This window comes from Octopus bimaculoides, chromosome 22 (genome assembly GCF_046866305.1).
Source record: "Octopus bimaculoides isolate indiv1 chromosome 22, ASM4686630v1, whole genome shotgun sequence".
NCBI classification, from domain to species: Eukaryota; Metazoa; Mollusca; class Cephalopoda; order Octopoda; family Octopodidae; genus Octopus; species Octopus bimaculoides.
In genome coordinates this window covers 14,961,527-14,985,499 of record NC_142949.1, presented here as the reverse complement: position 1 = coordinate 14,985,499, position 23,973 = coordinate 14,961,527, and the positions used below count along the sequence as shown (strand labels likewise).

General features: G+C 32.7%; 2 protein-coding genes across 4 annotated transcripts in view; one reads left to right on the top strand and one right to left on the bottom strand.

The window, feature by feature from the left end:
- Positions 1-23,973, top strand: part of LOC106872929 (phosphatidylinositide 4-phosphatase SAC2) — a 1,166,845-nt gene that overhangs the window by 132,272 nt on the left and 1,010,600 nt on the right. The window lies entirely within an intron of this gene.
- LOC106880758 (octopamine receptor 2) overlaps positions 20,131-23,973 on the bottom strand; it is a 91,478-nt gene continuing 87,635 nt past the window's right edge. Inside the window, exon 2 of the mRNA XM_014930856.3 lies at positions 20,131-23,973. This exon is cut by the window's right edge and continues 495 nt beyond it. Coding sequence (XP_014786342.1) covers positions 22,641-23,973 — 1,333 coding nt within the window. The 3' untranslated portion in view covers positions 20,131-22,640.

Here is a 23,973-nt window from a genome sequence, read left to right as displayed (position 1 = left end):
TCACAGAAATACAATTATGTGTGTGTGTGTGTGTGTGTGTGTGTGTGTGTGTGAGCATGCATGCATGTATACATACGTATATGTATATCTGTGTCCTTGTGTGTATTCACCAACACAAAAGTATAGAATTCATGATAAAAGGTCAAAATAAGTTATAATGTACCTTGTTAGCTATATTTTAGGTATAAATACACACACACACACACACACACATGTATGTTGTGTGAATGTAAAATTGTGTATGTGTTTGTATTTATGCATAAATGTGTGTGTGTGTCTGTGAGTAAATATATATATATATATATGTGTATATTTGTGTGTACATATATATATATATATATATATATATATATATATATATATATATATATATATATATATATCATTGTATATATGTGTATGCCTCTATATGTGTATACCCACACACACACACAGATTTCTTGGCAAGAACAGTGGAATTGTTGCAGGTGACGTTAATGGACAGAAAAATTTGGAAAAGAACACAACACCAACAATCAAAAGTAGAATCCAAATTGCACACGCACTTACACATACACACACGCGTGCACACTCATTTATATATATACTTATACACATATGTTAAACCTTAAGTTTTGACTACAAAATCTAACACTTAAAACAGACATCAACTTGTAAATATTTAATTTATGCAAATTATGGTTCGTCTGCAGTTATTAATTTATCAACTAGAAGAGGAAAAACAACCCAGACATTAAAAAAATGAAAATTTGAATGTAATGTCTTTGTGCCATTTGTAGTTTATTTCTTCCTTATTGTATAAATTTGAAAGATTTATCCCTCAATTATTGGTTTAATTGCAAAAAATCATTTTTTTTTCATTTGAAAAACCCTCCCAATTCAACCATTTACACAAGTAAAAGTCTCCATTTCCTTTATACATTTACTTGTTTTTGTCATTGGACTGTGGCCATGCTGGAGCATCCGCTTTTTTGGATGGATATAATCGACTCTATTGATCCCAGTGTTTATTTTATTGGCCCTGGATGGATGAAAGTAGAAAGTGAAGTTTACTTGGCTAGGATGAGAACTCAAGAGACATAAATAAACATGACAATGTATTTGGTCTGGCACTCAACTGATTCTGCTATCCACACTTTCATTTGGTTGTCTTAAACTTGTGTAACCAAAACTTAAGGTTTGCCTGTACATGGTTGTATAAAATATACATGACATTTGTCTATAAAAGACATAATCTTTGCATATAAATGCCTGCGGTAAACATACATAACATTTACCTATAAATACCTAATTAAAATATAACATTTGCCTATACATGTCTAGAGAAAACATACATAAGATTTACTTATAAATTCCTGTATAAAAGAGATAGTATTTGCCTATAAATATCTGTTGAAAACTACACGTAACATTTACCTATATCTACCTATATAAAACATAACAGCTGTCTATACATGTCCATAAAAAACACATACCATTTACCTATACATGCCAATATAAAAGATAAATTTGCTTGTACATACCTATATAAATCATATTTAACATTTACTTATACATGTCTATATAAAACACACTTATGAACATTTTAAAAAAAGAGAAAGAAGAGGTTAACTTTTTTTACTGAGCATTTACAATTAAAGAATACACATACATGACAAATTCAATTTGGAACCCCCCACCTAAACAAACAGAAGTATGAATGAAATTACATGTCATGTAGAACGAAAAAAAATATGCATGGATAATTAAAAACTCTGGTAATGAAATTTTAATTTCATTATTTTTGTTCCTTTTTGCTTCAGTTCCAGTTTATTTGTTTATTTTTTTTGTGTGGAGAAGCATTTCATTTCTTGTATTTCAAACGATGTTTAGGTCATTCAGTTGATCTTTGAAATATTCTATTTGTAATTATGTCTCTTGTTGGGAATATTTTAATCAATTATATTATATTTTCTTCTACATTTGGAGACAACAGTTATTCTCATTCTTCTTTATTTTTTGGTTGAGTTTTTCATTCTTTTTTTTTGCTGTTTGTTTTCTTCTTCTGTTTTTAAAATAAATGTTTTTTGAAGGAAATGATGAGTGCTGTTGGAAAATTATGCATTTTACATACATGTCACATACAGCCTGCAATGTCATTTATTTGTTAATTTTTAATTTTTTTTTTAAAATTGTTATTCTCCTTCATGGACTTGAAGAAATGTTTTCGTCGATTACATTGTAATGGTGGCAAAAAAAAAGTAGAAAAAAACAAAACTAAAAACCCAAAAGAATTAAGAAAAAAAATCCAAACAATTTTTCTGATTTGTCCAAACATTTAGTTGTTGCACATGTTTTTAAAAAGTCCACACATACATACTACACACACACACACACACACACACACACACACACACACACACACACACACACACATATGCACTTAGACATGCATACAAGCACAAATTCAAAAATGTGTAAGTTCCTAGTTGAACATATATACACACATATATATTATGATATATTGTTGGAATAGAAATCAGTTATTATTTTATAGACAGATGTCAAATGTTAAGAGAAACAGTAGCTATCTACACTGGCCCAAAAACAACGCCAAAAAAAAAAATTCTTTTTTAAAAATCATATATGCTTCTGTGTGTCTTTATGTGTATGAATTCAATATATATATATATGTGTTGATAATGTAGACATACTTGCATTCAATTATTATTATCATTATTTTAAGCATTGTTATGTCACCAACAAGTCTTTAGATTCACTTAAGCCATTTTCTCTGACTAAATCATTGATTACACTCCCCTTCTAACCTTTTCTTCACCTGCACCTCTTAAGCTATTAACAAAATTTTCTCTTTTTTTTTTGTGCTGGAATTTGGTCTATAGCAAGTAAGAGGTGCCAAACTTCTCAAACAAACATTTCAAGATTGAACAATTTTGAGATAAAGGATTTTATTTTCCTAAAAGTCTGAATATCTGGGATGGGTGTGGTTTGCAGTTTATTGTATTTTGGGGAAATTTATTTACCTTGACTTTAGAAAGTAATTTTTTCTTATATTTGCATAAAATAGATCTATGGTTATCATCAGGTGTCTTATTCTTGGATATGTATATTATATTGAATGGGATTTACATTTTATTATACTTAGTTTAAAAATAAAGCTTTCTAGTTTGAATGGAGTTACAGTCTGGTTCTACATATATATCTAGGAATAAAGTGGCTGATGTGAAGATGAGACTGATCGAAGCCTACTGCTTTACATCAAAACAGATATACACAAGCATGTAAATCTGTTTTGATATCAAAACAGATAAACATGTTCATATACATGGCTATGATGTGCAGGTTTTGATCAAAACAGCTGAAAGTATATTGGTTTCTGACATAAGCACAAGGCCTTATATTTTAGAAGAAAAGATATGGTCTGTTATATTGACCCCACCCCCTTAACGTGACTAGTACTATTTTTTATCAATCCCAGAAGAATGTAAGACAAAGTTGATCCTAGCAGAATTTGAACTTAGAACCTAGAGAACCATAACAAAATACCACAAGGTATTTTGTTTGATACTTTTACAAATCTGCCAGCCCACTGTCACAAAACCTTTCATCTGTACAAATGAGATAAACAGATTAAGTATAATATCTAACTGTCTCATTAATCACATTACTGTAATTAACTAAATGTATCTATCTGTAATTAACCAGTTATAATATTTATATGTCCCACTCACTGCATTAATGCAATTAGATTAATTACTTAATGAGGTTTCTCAATCAGTGGTGTGTTCAACAATACAGAAGTTGCCTATTGGCTTCAGGTAGAAGAGGAATAGAGCCACCTGATTTCTGATGATGAGAAAATTGGTAATCTACTTTATAAACTTCAGGGGAAAGAAAAGGAATGGAAGTAGTGACATGCATGCCATTCCCAAGAAGAGCATTAATTGTGTGCGTGAAAAAAAGGAAGAAAGGAAGAAAAGAATGTATGAGAGTAGAGATGAAGGCTTGGTCAGGGGTGAGATGATGTCTTGCTGGGAGTTTATTGATTAAGTCAATTGTGCATGTTGATTCTATTTTAAATACTTTTCACAGACTTTATCAAAGCTTTGAAGTTTAAGAATTTATTAATAATACCCCCACCGCCTCACATTTTTATTTCAATTTTTTTTCCTTTTTGTGTTTTATTCTAATAATTTTTTTTCTTTTATTATTATTATTTATCTCTATTCTAATTAAGAAGCTTATTACAGCATACTTTATCACAGCCGAAATATCACAATAGAGCCATGACTAACTAACTACTACTACTACTACTACTACTACTACTACTACTACTACTACTACTAATAATTATAATGATTATTATTATTATTATTATTATTATTATTATTATTATTATTATTATTATACAAAGAGAAGCAAACCACTGTAACATGGAGCATTTTACTTTTTCTTTTTTCTATCATTTACATGGTTATTCCAAGTTTGGATAAAATAAGGATTTCTAATTTTGACATAATGCTACGAATATGTAAAGAATGTTTATAATTGGTTGAATCCAATCCAGAATGTGCAAAGCCAGCAGTAATTCTATCAAAGTATGGAAGGGTGAAAGGCAGTCGACCATTGGTTGGTCTTGTACTCAGTATCGTCAAAGAACATTGGTAAATATCGCAATGTGTTTCACCTGATACTCCAACACTTTTGACTACTACTACTACTACTACTACTACTACTACTACTACTACTACTATCAACACGTGATTTATAATATCTTTCATTGGCTATAATCGAATGAATTGTTTGTGGTATCTGAGTTGAACTTAAATCATTGTTGAACTGTTTCATAAATAAATAATTATAGTAATAATAATAATAATCCTTGCTACTAAAGCTGCAAGACCTGAAATTTTTGGGTAGGAAACTGGTTGGTTACATCAACTCCCAGTGCTTCACTGGTGCTTAATTTATCGACCCTGAAAGGATGAAAGGCAAAGTCAGCTTTGGCAGAATTTGAACTCAGAATGTAAAGATGGATGAAGTGCTGCTAAGCATTTTTGCCTGGCATGTTAACAACTTTACCAGCTCACTGCCATAATAATATTAACAATAATGATAATAATAATAATAATGAGAATACTAAAAATGAACCTGACTACTCAAAAATTTAAGTGAAAAAACAGGAAAAAGAATCCAGAATCCTTGTCCAGTACCGGATCGATCCTAAAATCTAATCAGTTCATGCCAGTCAGGAGGCCAAACATCCCTGAAAGTTTCATCTGAATCCATCCAGTGGTTCTTGAGATATCTTGTCCATCGACAAACAAACGCGACTGTAAACAATGCCTCTGCCTTCGCTAAGGCAGAGGTAATAATAATGATAATAATAATAATGATAATAATAATAATGGTAATAATAATAATAATAATAATAATAATAATAATAATAATAATAATAATGAATCTTTCTATTATAGGCACAAAGCCTGAAATTCTGGGGAAGGGTACTAGTCAGTTACATCAGCCCTAGTGCACAACTGGTACTTACATTATTGACTCTGAAAGGTTGAAAGGGAAAGTTGAATTTGGACCGAAAATGTAAAGATGGCCGAAATGCCACTTCACAAGTTATCTAGTGTGTTAAGGTTTCTGCCAGCTGGCTGCTTTAATAATAATAATAATAATAATAATAATAATAATAATAATAATGGTGATGATGATGATGGTTTCAAATTTTGGCACTTGGCCAACAGTTTCAGGGGAGAGGTAAGTTGATTATATCGACCCCAGTGTTCAACTGGTACTTATTTTATCAACCCTGAGATGATGATAAAGCCAACATCAGCAGAATTTGAACTCAGAGCATGAAGACAGATGAAATACCACTAAGCATTTTGCCCAGCATGCTACTGATTCTGCCAGCTCGAGTGAGAAGTGGAAAGAAGACAATGAAAACTGCAAAATAAATGAAGGAATTGGTGCAGAAATGGGCAAGTGGGGATCAATCTGCATGCACACAAAAAACCTCCTTCCCTCATACATACTTATGTGTGTATATACATACATACATATATATATATATATATATATATATATATATATATATATAATATACATACACACATAAATATATATATGTATATATATATATGTTTATATATATATATATATATATATATATATATATATATATGTTTTTATATATATATATATATATATATATATATATATATATATATATATATATATATATACATATATAAAGTCCCACCCATGCTAGTATGGAAGGTGGACATTAAACGATAATAATGATGATTATATATATATATATACATACATGTTTTATGCATATGTATGTGTGTATATCTATGTAATTTTGGCAATCTTTAAAAATGATCTACAGTTTGCTTGAGTGATGGGCCAAAAAGTGCTGTGGGTAGGTTATAGAGTTAGAGGGAGGGTCGTGGTGGTATTTCAGGAAATTGTAGTGCCAGCAGTATTGGTAGTGGTGGTATTTTAGGTAGCGGTAGTGGTAGCAGCATTTGCAGTGGTAGTGTTTTATGAAATGGTAGTGGAAGCCAGTGTTGTAGTAAACAACTATTTTCAAGCTAATGGCCATCTATATAATTTTGTTTTTGTTAAAACAATAAACAATGACAGCAGCAGCAGCAGCAGCAATAACAACAACAATGGAATAACAAGAACAATAATAACTGAATGAAACAACAACAACCACATAAAACAACAACAATAAAAACTCAAAAAAGTGAATGATAGCAGAAATTGTTGATAAATGGCATTGAATATAAGAGTGACAAGAATCTTAAATGTTTGCTTCAGGTATTCAAATCCTCATAGAACTCACAACTGATAACTAATAATCATATCTAATGCCAATAATGGTCTTCTCTTTTATTGTTTCTCTTAGATTCTTCTCTCAGCTAGAAATGAAATAGAGATTTGATTTTTTTTTCACCTGCTTTTTTCTTTCAATGTTTTTATCTACTTATCTTTTCTTGTTTTTTTGTTTCCTTGGCGTGTTTCATTTCAAAACGTTATTCTATTGTCAGACATTTGTTTGCTCTTGTGACAGTTTGTTAGAATTTAGAATATCAAGTTTTCTTTGAGATGTCTATTCCATACAGTTAAAGAATGTCTCTAGTATAGATTTTCTTTGATTTGAAAGGGGCACTTGCTTTGGAATGAATGTGTTTTTTTCATGTTTTTACTTTTTATTATTATTATTTCTGTTAAATCAATTTGAAATACCAATATTATTATTATTATTATTATTATTATTATTATTATTATTATTATTATTATTATTATTATTATTAATTTTGGAAGAGCTGTGTGTGTTCATATAATATGCCTCACATTGACAAGATAAATATACTTCTGTATAAATAGTTAATTGTTTGATCATATATGGTTTTACATTAATGCCTTGATTAGTGCTATTTTGTTTGGTGCTCCCCCATTTAGTGCTGGTTTACTGTGGTGCTTTTTTTTACTTGGAGACAATATTTTCAGTGGAGTGACATCACTTCATTAGAATAATGGTATGCTGATATATAAGGAACTATGATTAATACTCATGCTTACTCCAAGACAATTTTTTTCCAACATGAATGGAAAATAGTCAAGTGCTGGAAATTCATTTCAAGTGCTGAAGAAAAGCATGACACTTGATGTGAAACTTTAGGAATTGGTGTGTGTGTGTGTACCGTGGTGTGGTGGTGAGGGGGTTGATTGGAAGCTGCTAAATGTCAGGGAGTGAATGTTGCTAATTCTTTAACTTTGACCACACCAGTGATGAGGACCATCATGACAAATGAGAAAATTTTAAAGCTTCTGTTCTGTCAATCTCACTGTTTTTAACAAATGATGACTTGTTCAAGGAGTAAAAGTTTTGAAGTTCAGTGGACAAAGAATCTTTAAACTGGCTTTCTAATTTTATTGTGACTTTAAATCCCAATATATAGTATTTTATTGTGTGAGGTTATTTAAAGTTATGTACTTGGAAGAAGTTGAGATAGAGAGTGCCTGCTACTTCATTTGCATCACTCTTGAAAATAACCTATTAAACTTGTTATTCAATCATATGTCATAATGGTTCTGTACAACACTATTTCATTTAGCACTGCATTTTTAAGGGACATATCTGTAGTTGAAACTGTGGTAAATATCATTCAATCAATGATCAATTATATTGACCCTTAACCATGCAGTGTTCTACATCTCATTTTCTGCTTCAAAGAAATTATTAATCGCTGAAAAGTTTGACTCCCAAAGATGAAATATAAGAATTAATATAATCATATAATTATATTTATTTAACAAATATAATTATATAATTATATTTATATGCCAAATATAATTTCAAAAGATTTTTTTGATAATTTATAATTGAATGTAAAACATATTTAAAAGTGACTCTTTTGATTCTCATTTTGATGTCCCCCATTCCTCCCTGCCACAACACTTTCAGGACTACATTTCTAATGAAATACATAGCTGAGGTGGCAATTAACTTTGGAAATAGTGAAGAATTTAATGCAATTTAATAAAATAGTTGACTATTTTCATTAATTGGTTGTTCAAGTGAGTTTTGATGAAGCAGAATTACAGTGAAAGGTGTTCCTACCATGACCTTCATGTCTACTATAGTGGAGAAAATAATGATTACATTTTCTGTGCTCTTCTTTTATTAAGACAGTGAGGTGTGAGATCAAGGAGACATTTAGCTGCTCTTTCAACCTGGCTGTGTGACCATGTGGAAGCCCTCACTTGTTCACGTGTGTGTGTGTGTGTGTGTGTGTATAGATGGATAGATAAATAGATAGATAGATATAAATGTGTGTGGAGTCTTTAAGACTCAACTAAAGATTTTTGCTTGTCTTTTGTGTTTCATTTCTACTATCAATTCCCTATCAACTGCATCAAAGGCATTGAAACCACAAGAATCCTTAGTCAGGCAGCAGTTGAAGGTTTAATTTGTTTCTTTACTAGTTTGTTTAATTTCATCTTGAGACACACACACACACACACACACACACACACACACACACATCTATAATATTTATATGTAATAACCATAACAACTTGTGGAAGGAAATTCATAGGCTTTATCACAACACATGTTTCTGCATCCTACATGTTCATAAGTCAAGAATTTTTCATATTCATAAGATGTTATTTAAGATTAGGAGCTTTTAAGAAAGCATTCTGAGGCATTCACCCAAAACAAATTAAACAGATATACATATATATATATATATATATATATATATATATATATATAATATCAAGTTAGTTATTGGAAGATAACAGTAATTTAGGTAGATATGGGGGTCTACTGAAAGTATTTAGTTTTGTCTTACACTGTTTTGATGTTCAATCCTGTCCAATTATTTTGGTCCCACAGAAGTTAATAAAATATGTAGCAAAAACTAAAACATTGGGATGGATTCTGTCATTGTTTCTTTTCCAATCAATAAGTTCCACCAGTAATATACTGGGTTGTGTATGTGATTTCAATATAATATTTTCATTTCTTTTCAACTATTGATCTTGTTATAACAAAAGACAGCTTCATTATTTACAAAAAAAAAAAAAAGAATTTTGTTTTCTTATATATATTTAGACATTTATCCATATATTAATTTATTTACGTTTTTTTTTGTTAATTTGTTTCCACAGTTCTTGTTTAGCAGGGAAATACGGATAATGTTTATTTCTAGTGCCACCGTTATTGTAATTTCCACTACTGCTGCTGCTGTTGTTGTAAGATCCCCTGCCTCTTAGTTTGGGAGATGTTTGATATTACAAAGAAAGAATTATCATTTAAAACATATAATTATGGACATTTTCAAGAATCTGAGGTGTGTCTGTTGGAACCAAGGAAACATTGTTTTTTTTCCCTATTGGATTTTCAAAGTTGCAGCCAGAGCAACAATGATAACAACAACAAGAGTAACAGAAATAAATATATAAATAATAATAATAATAATGATGTTGATGTTGATGATCATGATTTCTAACATTGGCACAAGTCCAGAAATTTGAGGAAAGCAACCAGCTGATTATATCAACCCCCAAAATTTTGTCAATCCCAAAGGAATGAACAAGAAATTTGACTTTGGCTGGAGTTGAACCCAGAACAGTGTTACAAGACATTTTGCTTCATGCTTTAACAGTTCTGCCAGTAGTGGTGGTTTCTAATATAGGCACAAAGCCTGAGTTGTAGAAGAGGCAAGGTTTAGTCAATTAAATTGATCCCAGTATTTCACTGGTACTTTATTTTATTGGCCTCGAAAGGGTGAAATGCAAAGTTGGCCTTGGCAGGATTTGAACTCAGGACATAAAAAGCTACAACAAATCCTGCAAAGAGTCTTTCAAATGTGCTAATGATTTTGCCATTTCACTACCCTAATAACAATAACAATAATAATGATTTCATTTATTTGCCACAATGATTTCTTATATTAGCCATAAGGGCCAAAAACATGGGGACAGTATAAAGGTGAAATGCAAAGAGGGCAATAACAAACAAAAACAAATGGGTATAAGTGGTGGGGGAAGATCAACCAAACAATAAAGGCACATTAATAAATAATAATAATGAAAAACATAATAATGATGGACTTTGAAAATTTATGATGTCACAGCCTCATTTAAAATATTTTTTAACGAGAATTCTGTTGATTTATACAACCCCTCCCTACTATTTTTGATTGTCATGCATATTTATATAAGTTTAAATACATATACAAATGTTCGTGTGTGTGTGTGTGTGTATATATATATATATAAAATATATATAAGTACAAACGTGTGTGTGTGTGTGTATTTTTATATATATATATATATATATATATATATATAATAATAATATTTGGGACAAAATCCCTAATATTATATATATTCCTTAAAACTATATATATATATATATATATATATATATATATATATATATATAGTTCAAATACATATGTACATACATACATCTGTGTGTGTGTGTGTCTCTAGAAGGTTAAAATACATATGTATATGTGTGTGTGTGTGTGTATATATATGGATAATCTGATGATGGCTTAGATGGCTGAAACTTCGAAGTCACTGTCAATACTATTCTTGTTAAAGAATAAATTTATACTCTACCAAGTGTATTGAGTAATCTTTCAGTTTAATTCAGTAAAATTGTTTTTTTTCTTATAGCATAAAAAGAAACATTAATGTATACATACATACATTTTATATCAATATATATGTGTGTATATATAACGTATGTACGCTTCTTTTGAAGGGTGCATCTCAAAGCACATAAAATCATGTAAATATTGGGTTCAAAAACTCCTTTTGATAGAAAAAGTTGAAGACTGTCTGTGGGAGATGAAGTCACATTTGTTAACCTAATATTTGCATGTTATTATTCATAACTTTATGTGCTTCAAGATTCACTATCCCCCCCCCCCCCAAAGAATTATTTCATATTCTCTTGAAAGTTAATAAATTCTTTGATGTCAGCAATACATATATCGATATATATGTGTGTGTATATATATATATATATATATATATATACATACACACACACACACACACACACACACACACATATATATGTATATTAATAACCATATCTTTTCGAATAAAGATATGAAAGGAACTAAATACATGCCTGGGACTTGTACATCTTTTAATTAACCTTCAAAATTGATTAAAATCTGAATTTCCCCCATCGGGATTTGAGCTCAGAATGTATAGGGATAAAACCAGATACTGTACCATGCACAGCCTGTTGCTCTACTTCTCCTACCACTCAACCATTTTACAATGATACATGAAACATCTTGTGAAAGAGTAGACCTCGTAAAAGACTTAGGAAACTTTTTTTGATGGTGTTTCAGTTTTATTTGTTTTATTATTTAGTTTTATTTTGTGTCTGTGTAAATTTTGATAACTGTTTTATTTCTTTGTTATAGATTGGTTCTTCTTCTTCATTGAGTAAACAGAAGTGAGCACACACACACACACACACACACACACACGTGAATATGTATTCATGTAAAGTGTGTGTGTGTGTATATATATATGTATATATATAAATGTGTGTGTTTATTTACATATATATTTGTGCATGTATGTATATGTATCTTTCTCTATATCTCTCTCACTCTCCCTATATATATATCATATATGTATGTATGCACACATGCATGTACAAATTAAAGCTATGATGTAGCTACAAACTTCTTGAGCTGGTAAAAAAAGATCTTGACATACTAAAATATTTTTTTACTTCCACATCATGATGTTCAGTACACACACACATACACATACTGACACAAACACACATATACTCACACACACCCACATACTGACACAAACACACACACATGCAAACATATATATATATATCTATATACACACAAAAACACACATTTACTGACACAAACACACGCACATTCACATACACACACATACTGACACAAACACATATACGTGCAAACATATATATATATATATACACACACACAAAGACACCCACATACACACACACACACTCATACACGCACGCACATGCACACACACACGCACACACAGACAGAGTTGTTTGCACACCTACATATTTGTCGTTCTAATGATGGATGGAAGTAAGAAAGCAATATCTATAATAAACAGTTCACAGAAGCTTAAACAATAATTTGTTTTGATGAGATGCACAGACAGCTCTGTTATTGTTGGCTTTATTGTTACAGCGATCACTGCCACTACTGCCATGGCCACCACCACTGCCACTACCAACACTGCCATCTCTATTGTTATCCTTATTAGTACCTCTACCTCTAACTGCTATTACTGCTGTGATTAGCATTATTGGCACCCCTGACCCTACCACCAGCCACCACTACCACCATCACTGCCACCACCACCACCACCACCGTGTATACAGACCTAATTTACACTGATTCCAAAGATCATATTTGTATTGGAATCATTGAAATCCTTATTTTATTTAAGATGTGAATGTTTATATTGATCAGCCAAATTAAGTCTTAGAATAAAGAAAAGTACCATTCTTGTAACTGTTGTTGTCGTCTGTGACCAGGAATATCCGAACAACATCCGAACTATGTAACCCAAATTTATTCTATGTAAACAGTGAAATTATAGAAACTTATCATGTATTTTTTTTATTTTAAAATATATTTTGTTTTATCTTCTGTTATCATGTTGTTGTTGTTTAACCCTTGGTTTGCCCTGATACATTAGGTCTACAGTCAAAAGCATTCCAGCCTTGACCTTTCCATTTGTTTAAAACCATATTCGTCTGATATGTTCTGTTTTTAGTATTATAGATAGAAGTGTGATTTAAAGAATTTTGCTGCTATTTCTTCTGTAATAAGTTATCATATAGAGGCTCCTTCCATTTCTGGCCATCGGAAGGAAGGCAATGCAATGCCCATGACCATTTACTTGGCCTCCAAGACTGGTGGAAGGGAGGGAAGAATGATGTTATTCTGAGACTAGAAGCCTGTTCTTATTGCTTGCCAAAGAGTGGGGTCTGTGAAAGGCAAACGATGTACCCAATGTGATGGTGTTAGACTAGATGAGGGATTAAGTTTAGTGCTCAGATAGGCATTGGTCAGATTTGAACTGAGAACATGAAGGGCTACAACAAATAGCATAGGGCATTTATCATGATTTTCTTACAATTCTACCAAATCATCGTCTTGTAAGAGTTATCTTCAACAGGATTTGAACCCAGAATCAACAGAATTGGGACAAATACCATGAAGCATTCAATCCAATATTCTAATGATTCTGCCAATTTGTCACATTGTTGTGTATTACATAACAAAGCCAAGTCAAATCTGTTTAGTGTCATTGGCGTTGGTGCATTATCTAAACTTTATCACAATGCTGGTCTTTAGTATTTCTGTTGAATTTGATACCTGCTGTCAATCTATAGAATCTATAGAATTATCTACAATGTTTATTCTCATTTTCTTTGCCCTATTTATGTAAAAATATTGCAAAGAATACCTTTTCCCTATGGCAACAAATACACATCTATTGAATTTTTGGGCAAATATCAGCTTAAACATTTTTATGATAAATCCAGCACGTAATAATCTCATGCTAAAACTATCTCAAATATGTTTTTATTCTTGAAGAAGCATTACTGTATGTTTGACATAGGACTACATTTGTCCATTTGTTGATCTTCAAATATATTTAACTGTCTTTTATAACGAGTTTTATTTCCTTTGTACATTGGCTGCATAATACATGCATGTATGTATGTTTGTATTTGTGCATTATTGATAAGGAATAACTGTTTGTCAATGGCAAAGCATATTCATTGCCAGATCTAATATTCTGTTAACACTGTTGTGTTTTCCAGGCTTCTCTATGTTGAACTTAACACTTTAAAATATAAATACTTGTTGAGCCAATAATTAAAAGAAAGAAACAAACTGAAACAAAAAAGAGAGCCTTTAATGTAATTATGTTAATCACTTTTATTTGACAACTAACGAAGTCTGTGTCAGTGTGAAAAGCAAATAAACATCAGATTTCATTGAAAGCTCTTTATTTAAGTGTTAATGTTTTCTCCTGGATTAATTGTAGCTTTGATCTGTTACACGGTTACTAAAGAAAACACAACAGTCACAGTTGATCTGTTTTGGCTGTACAAAGAGTATATTATTAGTGTTGTAGGTTGTACAACCATGGATGTACTAAAATTTATTAGTAGATCTATAGATTGTAAAATTTTGTCTCTATTACTAATAATATGTTACAAAATCTATAAATTGTATAATTTTGGCTCTGTTTCTAATTGTATGTTAGTAGTTCTATAGATCGTATAGTTTTGGTTCTATTACTCATAGTATGTTAGTAGTTTTGTGACTGTGTGTGTCTACATCCATGCACCTACTTACTGTATATTTGTATTTCAGTAAATTTATTACATTAGGAAATAATATCGTCATTTTTGCCATAATCTTGTTCTTCAGTCATAGCACTTCAATTGTAATCTCACCTTTGTCATAATCCTGTTACTCTTGTCCTAGTCTTGTTACTTTAGTTGTAGTACTTTCGTTATAACCTTGTCACTCTAGTCATTGTTACTTAAATCATAATTTTGTCATGTCATGTCACTTTAGTCACAGTCTTATTACCTTAGTTGTAACCTTGTTAATTTAGTCATAGACTCACATGGAGAACAAGGGAACATTTGTGCTTTAAATTTTTCCTTTTCCCCACTTCTGATCCCACCCCATCTCTCTATAATGGATGCAACAATGCAGTGAGAATGATTTGTGATAGAAACACAAGGCCTTAAATTTGGAGGCAGGGGTTCTTGTTGGTTATACTGTATTTGACCCCAGTATTTGACTGATATGTGTTTTATCAGCACTAGAAGGATAAAAAAAAAAGTATAGTCTACTATTGTGTAACAACAACAACAACAAAAGCAACAACAGTAATAATAATTAGCTTCTTTGGGTTAATGATTCAATTGCAGGGCATGACTGGGACTGACTATTACTGATTTGATTTGACCCCTGGAGGGGAGATGAAAGGGTGAGAGGAATTGAACTGAGAGTATATAGTAACTATGCAGACCTAAATAATTACAAAGTATCTCATTTGGCTCTCTGCCATTTATGCCACTTCACTGCCAACAACAACAACAACAACAACAACAGTAATAATGATAATAATCACAGCCTTATTTTATAGTTGCCCTCCTCCTTTCTTTTAAATATTCAGAGAGTTACACTGTCTGATATGATCCTTCACCACAACCTTTGTTTTGATTGTCATGTTTAATTACGCATTATGAAATACATACATAGACATATATGGATACACAATTCAGATATACATGCATATATATATATATATATATATATATATATATATATATATATATATATATATATATATGCAGATGTATATGTGTCTGTATATATGTATGTATACATATACATACATATATACAATATACATACATATACACACACACACACACACACACACACACACATATATATATACATACATACATACAGGCACATGCACGCATATATATGCATATATATACACACATTCATATAAACATACATACATTCTTGGCATGAAATAGTGCATGTTTGGCGTGAGAGCCTATTCATTGCAATCTTTCGTTCATCAATGCCACATCTATTATCAGTCGGCCTTGTTAAATAATTGGCTATTCTTCAGATCGCATTCATAGAAGGGAAACGTTTCATTTAAGATTATAGCCATGCAGAGAATCACAACAAACAATATGGATAAGAATAACAACATTAGCGTAAAATTGGCGACAACTCTAAGAAAGTTCTGCTGCTCTCAAGTCTCGTTGATTGAATCTTTAAATGTGTGAGTTTTAGTCTCCTTGAATAAAGTTGACTCATGTTAAAATATGAGCTTGTTATCTACTGTCTGTGAACTCCAGACAAATCAATGAATATGAATTTCTCTCTAGAATGGTTTGTTGGCACAATGATTGATGTCAGGTTCATAGTGTGTCGAGGAATGCATAGAAGGGGTGGGGTTGGCTCCATCACATATTGATCCATCGGATTATTTGCTGAACTGATTGAAATGCTATCATTATGCATTGATTTGAAGGAATGATGCATCAGAATTGGTTTGCTACCCCCAAAGAAGCTGACTGTTCTATAAAAGTACATTGTAAGTGTTACTGGATTTTGAGAAGTTTGAATGTGAATTTGATTCTGAGCTGTTGTTCATAACAGAGGGCTTATTGTCCATATACTGCATTTATACAAGTGATCTGTAGGGTACCTCTCTGGCAGGGGCAGTCTGAGAGAATTAAGGGCTTTTGGGCATAACTGTTTACCAGGCCCCTTAGCATTGATAAGTTAACATGTAGAGTGCAGGCCCCTCACAGCTCCAAGCCCTTGGGCAGTGCCTGATTGACCAACGGCTCAGTCTGCCCCTGCTTTTTGGAGTACCTATTAATGGAGACATGTCTCTGCCAGAGGCACACAACTGGAGACTTGGGACAGGTATAAATGTCTGACTCTTTTGCTGAGAGACCAGTACCCTGTTGATCTGGTCAGCTGTAGTTGTTGGAAGAAAGGAAACCATATGTAGGCTCTCAGGGTGGAAGAAACCCTGAAGGGTAAAAGAGGCAATGTAGGATGGAAAAGTTAGTGTAAAGTGGAAGAGACAGTGTGGGGTGGAAGACATAGTGCCAATATTAAGGGTGAATGGGCCAACTGTCAGCATGCATCTGTAGGGTAAAGAAAATAACTGGGGAACAGCAGTGGTTCTCAGCATTCAGAGCAATCTTGGATGTTTTGGGTTCCTTGATTGGCCCTTAAGGGACCCTAGCTGCCACCACTCACTATACTGGAATACCTTGTTTTATTGTTCTTGTATTCTGATGTTTTCCATTCCTGTTTTATTTTTCCAGAACCAATTCTGTGAAAAACCTCCACTATTAATCATAATCTGTCCTTATAACATTCCCTTTTACATCATCCTTGTGACAAATAGGGAATTATCATCGTCGTCGTCATCATCATCATCATCATCATTCAGTAATATTTTTATTCTATGCTTTCGCTGCACTACATAATGCAGCACTGCACTACATAATGCAGCACTGCACTCTGGTATGTGCAAAGTTTTTGTTTTTGTTATTTCGATTGTTTTGATAGTATTCTATCTGATACGTGATGTTCCCCCCCCCCCCTCTTGTGCCCATTCTCTTTATTATCCCTGTTTATATGTTCTGGGATTTGGGTTATCTGTTTGTCTACTTTTTTTCTAATCATTCCCAAAGCACTTATTATAATCAGAGATTGTTTCTGCTTCCAGACTCCACATTATTATTATTATTATTATTATTATTATTATTATTATTATTATTATTGATCTGAGTTCAAATTCTACTGGGGTTGACTTTGCCATTCATCCTTTCAGGGGCGATTAACTAAGCACCAGTTATGCACTGGGGTTGATATAATCAACTAGCCCCTCTCCCAGAATTTCAGGGCTCATGCCTATAGTAGAAAAGGTTGTTGTCGTTATTCAATTAGTCATCCATTTAACCAATTAACTGGTGGATTGCTTCATTAATTGTGTGGTCAATCAATTTGTTCAGTTTGTCAGAGTCCTTTTGTCGCCATTCGCTACCTCATCAGTGACATACTCTCATTACTCCACGTCTGCCTGTTGTTGTTGTTATTATTATTATTGATGTTGTTATTGAGTTGTTACTTCAGTCTCTATAGTACATAAATAGACAAACAAACATGATGTACGTCCATTCTGATGTAGAATGGACATATGTCATAACAGTCTAGTAATGCCTCCACTCTGTTTTCATATTCTGCAGCCTCTCTTTTTGTGTGTCAGGAAGGTTCTATTTATTTATCTGTTTTTATTTTTATGGTATGGGGCAGTAGTGGCAAGTAATGGATGAGAGACGATAGAGTTTTTTTTATCATTTATTTGGAAGAACTTTACAAACCCGGCCAAGAATTTTGGGAACAGAGATAAAATATTAGCACCAGAATCTAGTTTGGTGTCTATCTGGAAATTTAGTATTTGAACCAAGAGTAGAAAAGGCTGAAAGAAACTGGCTTTGGTGGGTGGGTGATGGTGCTTCTGGTTTGTCTAGGTGCTTGTGGGTGACATTAAAGAAAATTGGATATACTGTTGCAGGAACTTTGTACCTACATCTTCATGCACATTCTGTCTACGAGTACTTTACCTGTACATGTTAGTGCATACTACGTCGATACTTCAGTGATGCTAAATCTACATTTTGGTGCATTATCTCTCAAGGAATCAGTGCAATCTGTGTCTACTCCATAATACAATTTGTGACTACATTTTAGTAATTATTCTCTTGCTATTAATTAAGCCTACATTTTATGGCAAGCTGCTATCATTGAGGTTTGTATGTGGGCTGGAAGAATAGAGATGAGTAGACATCAGTCCTTTTAACTCATATTGAAATGTGAAACGATTGTTGTTTTATGACACAGGAAGCATTAAATAAATAAATACATAAATACAAACAAATAAAACAAACACAGCCAATTGTTTTGTTTGTTTTTGTAGTTGTTTCTTAGCTGCAGCTTTCATGCAGTGTATAGAAATTAAACGAATGCAACAACTAATTAATATAGTCCATAAGAGGACAATTAAACTGATTTTGTAGTCTTTTGTGAAGCAATTTCTGTGGAAAATGGAAGAAGAAACGAGTTAGAAGCTGTGGCAGCTGTTTATAAAAGCTCTTACTACTTTCATTCCCCATATTATTCTGATAACGGCATATAAAGGTCCTAAAAGAATGCGTCTCGAATTGGCATTGCTATTGTTGGCTGACCAAATAAATGGAATTCACTGTGGTGCTGTAATCAACCCTTTTTTCACTTGTCTTTTCATGGACAAATCAATTGGAGAAGAAACAACCCTGCGAAGTTCCTATTTTTTGAGCCAGTTGTATCCACTATGAACCTCAACAGTAGCTGCTAGGTGACCCCCTGCACCTTTAATAATGGCATCAACTTTCTGGGGCACATTATCAATACTGTGGATATTGTTGTTTTTACCATGATGAGTCTGGTCATCATTTTATGCAGATTTATCCACTGCGATGGTCAGCAGTTGGCTGCATTGCTTATTGTTGACCATCTACAGTTTAATTTTTTTTAAAAATAAAACCACTTGTCTTTCCAAGACGACATACTTGAAGAAAAAAAGTTTTTTTCTAATTTTTTTTTTTTTTGCCAGAACATGGATATTTATAGATTATTTTTGAAATTTTTTATGGAGGAGAAAAAAAGAAGTCCTAATATTTTTTATATTTTCATGGAATTTTGAAGAAATGTTCTAGCATAGATTATACATATATATATATACTTTTACTGTTTGCAGTCATTGGACTGTGGCCATGCTGGAGCACAACTGCTAAAGGTTTTAGTTGTTCATATCAACCTTATTACTTATTTCAGTCAGATGTTTATTTTAACAATATCTGTTTGTCAAACTGCTATGTTTAAATTTTGCTTCCTCCCATTTTTAAAGATAAAAAAAAAAAAATTCTTTGAAGGATGTCATCTTTTCAAAGACTCAAATGACAATAACTTTTATTCCTCAAAATTCTAATTTTTTTTTACAAGCTTATGTTTTTTTTTCATTCTTTGTTTTCTGTTTTCATTTTCTGATTTGTGCAAGAAAAAGCAAAGTTGTCAAAATTCCATTAGAATTCAATCTGATTCCATCATCGAGGTGAAAGTAATGAACGTAGAGAAGGAGGGAGAGAAAGAAAGAGGGATGGAAAAGGAGGGAGAGAAAGAGGGATGGAAAAGGAGGGAGAGAGAGGTTTTGAGTTGAGTTTTTGAAAATCAATTTATGCCAAGAATTATTGAAGTGAGTGACAAGAATGTGGTAACTAAGAAAGTTACTTGTCTGAGGTGTTAGAAAGTAAGGTCAGAGAGGGGGGAATAGACTGAGGGAGAAGGAGGGAGAAAGAGGGAGGGATAGACAGAGAGGGTGAGTGAGAGGGACAGAGAGAGAGAGAGAGAGAGAGAGAGAGAGAGGGAGGAAGGACAACCTTTCACCTTTCTTTCCTACACACCAACATCCTAACCCTTTTACAATAAAAAAAAAACAAATTAAATTATACTAAAAAATGAAAAGAATAGATAAAAAAAATGTTCTTTGGGTGAAGCTGGACCAGGTGGGGGAGTAGGAAGAGGAGGGAGAATAAGAGACATGTGTGAGGAGGGGTAATGTGTGTGTGGGTAGATTGTGTGTGTGTCTTAATGTTAGTGTATGTGTGTGCGTGTTTTAACATAAGTATGTGTATCTGTATTTTTGTGTGCATGTTTGTGTGTGGATGTATGTCTGTGTTTTAGTAGTTGTGTGTGTGTGTGTGTGTGTGTGTGTGTACATAGTTTCAGTTGTGGGCCACTCTCCCTTTGTCAGTGTTAGTCTCTGATATATACAAACATTTTGTAAGATCCCAGAAAACTTTTGGTCCCAGATACAATGTGACCCTCTACACCCCTCCACTTCGTAGGCCCTGTGTGTTTGCATGTATGTATGTTTGTGTGTTTCAGTATTAGAATGCTTCTATATTTTGGTGCCTGCATGTGCATGTTTTAACATCATGTGTATGTATGTTTTTTGCAAATGTTTATGTGTGTGTTTTTCATGTATGCGTGTCTTTTTTAATATTTGTAATTTATGTGTGTGTGTGTGTATGGTTTAATATTGTATATGTGATTGTGTGTCTTAGTGTTTGCATCTTTGCATGTTTATAGATCTGTGTATGGTTGCGTTTTAGTATTTGTATGTTTGTGTATCTGTATATGAATTTATGTGTGTGTGTGTTTTTGCACACATATATATATTGTGTACATGTATGAATTCATGTGTGTGTGAATGTGTGTTTTTGCAAATATATATGCGTGTGTGTGTGCATATGTATGAATTAATGTGTGTGTGTGTGTGTGTGTTTTTGCACATATATGTGTGTGTATGTGTATGAATTTATGTGTGTGAGTGTGTGTGTGTTTGCACATATGTATATATGTGTGCTTGTATGAATATATATGTGTGTGTTTTTGTAAATATATATATGTATGTATGAATTAATATGTGTGTGAGTGTGTGTTTCTGCACATATGTGTGTACATGTATGAATTTATATGCATGTGTGTGTATGTTGGTGTGCATGTTTTTGCACATATGTATGTGCGTACGTATATGACTTTATATGTGTGTGAGTGTGTATCTTTTTGCACATATATTTGTGTGCATTCGTGTATATGTATATATGTGTAAATGTGTGTAAATTTGTAAGAAGAAGGAGGAGGAGGTGAAATCACAAAATAAACTCTGAAATTCGAATTTTGTTTTTCAATTCTTGACATTAACAAATAACTTGTAGAGAGTTTGAAAAACAAAAAATTAAAAAGAAACCCCAAAATCAAAGAATATCAAAATAAAATATCAACAGAAAACACAACAAATTTTAATGAAGATTTTGTAATATGCAATGAACAAACTGGAATGTTATTTAGATTTTAACGTATATTTTTGTTAATTAGCTATTTTAGTTTTGGTTTGTCTTTTTTGTTTCTGTTAATAATTCATCTTTCCACCCTTCTCTTTCTTCTCCCCCTTTCTCTCTGCATCTCTCTGTGTCAAACTCTCTCACACACACATTCACACATGTACACACACACACATGTGCTTATGCACATATTTTCACTCATAGATGCAAAATTTATTTTTTATTATTAAAGAAGAATGCGTCTGAAAACATTTTTAATTGTTTCCCATATCATGGATAAAAACATAAAAATTGATTTAATTTTAGCATTAGAAAACAATCAGTTTCACCAAATAATAGAAAAAAAAATTACACAATTTAAATTTTTTTTGCAAATATTATTATTAATTTTTTTTCCTTTCAATTTCTATTCAATGGGACAATTGTATGACTTGGTGTGTTCCTTTCTTTTGGTAAGCCTAATCTAGGAACATTTCAGACTATTTTTTTCTAAAGGTATTTCCCATGTAGTTTTATAAAGAAGAATTAGTGATCAGAACTTTGCTGTGACTTTCCGACATAAAATGATGTGAATGAAAGCTTTACGGAAATCCTCATTGAAGATTGTGTAGAGTAAAGGGTTAAGAGTTGAATTGACGTAACCAAGCCAGATGATAAAAGATTGCAAATGCGGATTGATTCCACAGTTTGAGCAGAAACTACGAATTACATACATAAAGGTGAATGGCATCCAACAAAGGCAGAAAATGGCCATGATAAGTGCCATTCTTTTAGTTGCTCGCTGTTCTCGCTGCTCAAATCGACGTTTGACATTGGCATTCATCAGCGCTGGCTTTGTCGACTTTTCTGGCATTTTCTGTAGAGTGTGAACCCTGTGTTTTCCTTTGCGCGACTTGGAATCATTCTTTGAGAGCTCACTAATGATGTTAATGGCTCTCTGGCGCATGGTCTTGGAAACTTTAGCATTGACCGATTCCTCAGATTTCTCCAGTGCTGCTTTTGAATCTGCTGCAGGTGTTGCAGCGGTGCAGTTTTCTTTTTCTGAGTCACTGTGGGAAGTCGATGTAACCATGAGCAGCTCTCTTTCCGAGTCGGTTGTCTCTGGTGCACACTTCAGAAGTTGACCTTCCAGTTTGGCATTACTAGTCGTATCACTCTCTGACGACATCACCAAAGTTGCAGTTTTGTCTGCATGGTCATCATCGGTCAAAGCAGATTCATCAGTTTCAATGGACAACAACTGACTGCTCTGACGGTTGTCAGTCGGCCACATGTTACCATTGGTTGTCTGTTTCTCCAATGGATGCATTTCAAACGTTTCTTCTGTTTTGGGTGAAGACACGGTAGATTTCTCTTTAGAGTTTTTGAACTGGGTCTGGCCCTGGATTTTTGCTTGTCTTGCCTTTGACCGTTTTCGTAGTTCCATAAAAATACGCACATAGATAAAAAACATCAAAAACATTGGTATTATAAAAGAACCAAATGCTGAGTAGAGTACAAAACTCTTTGTCATGAACAAGATACAGTCATGAGCTTTAATTAAGCTATTGAACTGGAAAAATGTTGTAAGAATATGGCGCCAGCCAATGAATGGTGCAATTGAGATTACAATAGAAAAGAGCCAAACAGTAATGATGTAAAATATGGCTCGCTTTGAAGTATCTTGTGTTTGGTACCATATCGGGTAAACAGTGGCTGTGTATCTATCGACAGCAATTGTACACAGTCCCCAAATAGAAGCAGTACAATACAAAACATCTATGCACAACCATAACATGCAAGTAATGTTTCCAAACACCCAATAGCCAAGGATATCGTAGCTTGCTGAGATTGGAAGTACTGTGACAGACAACAAGAAGTCACTT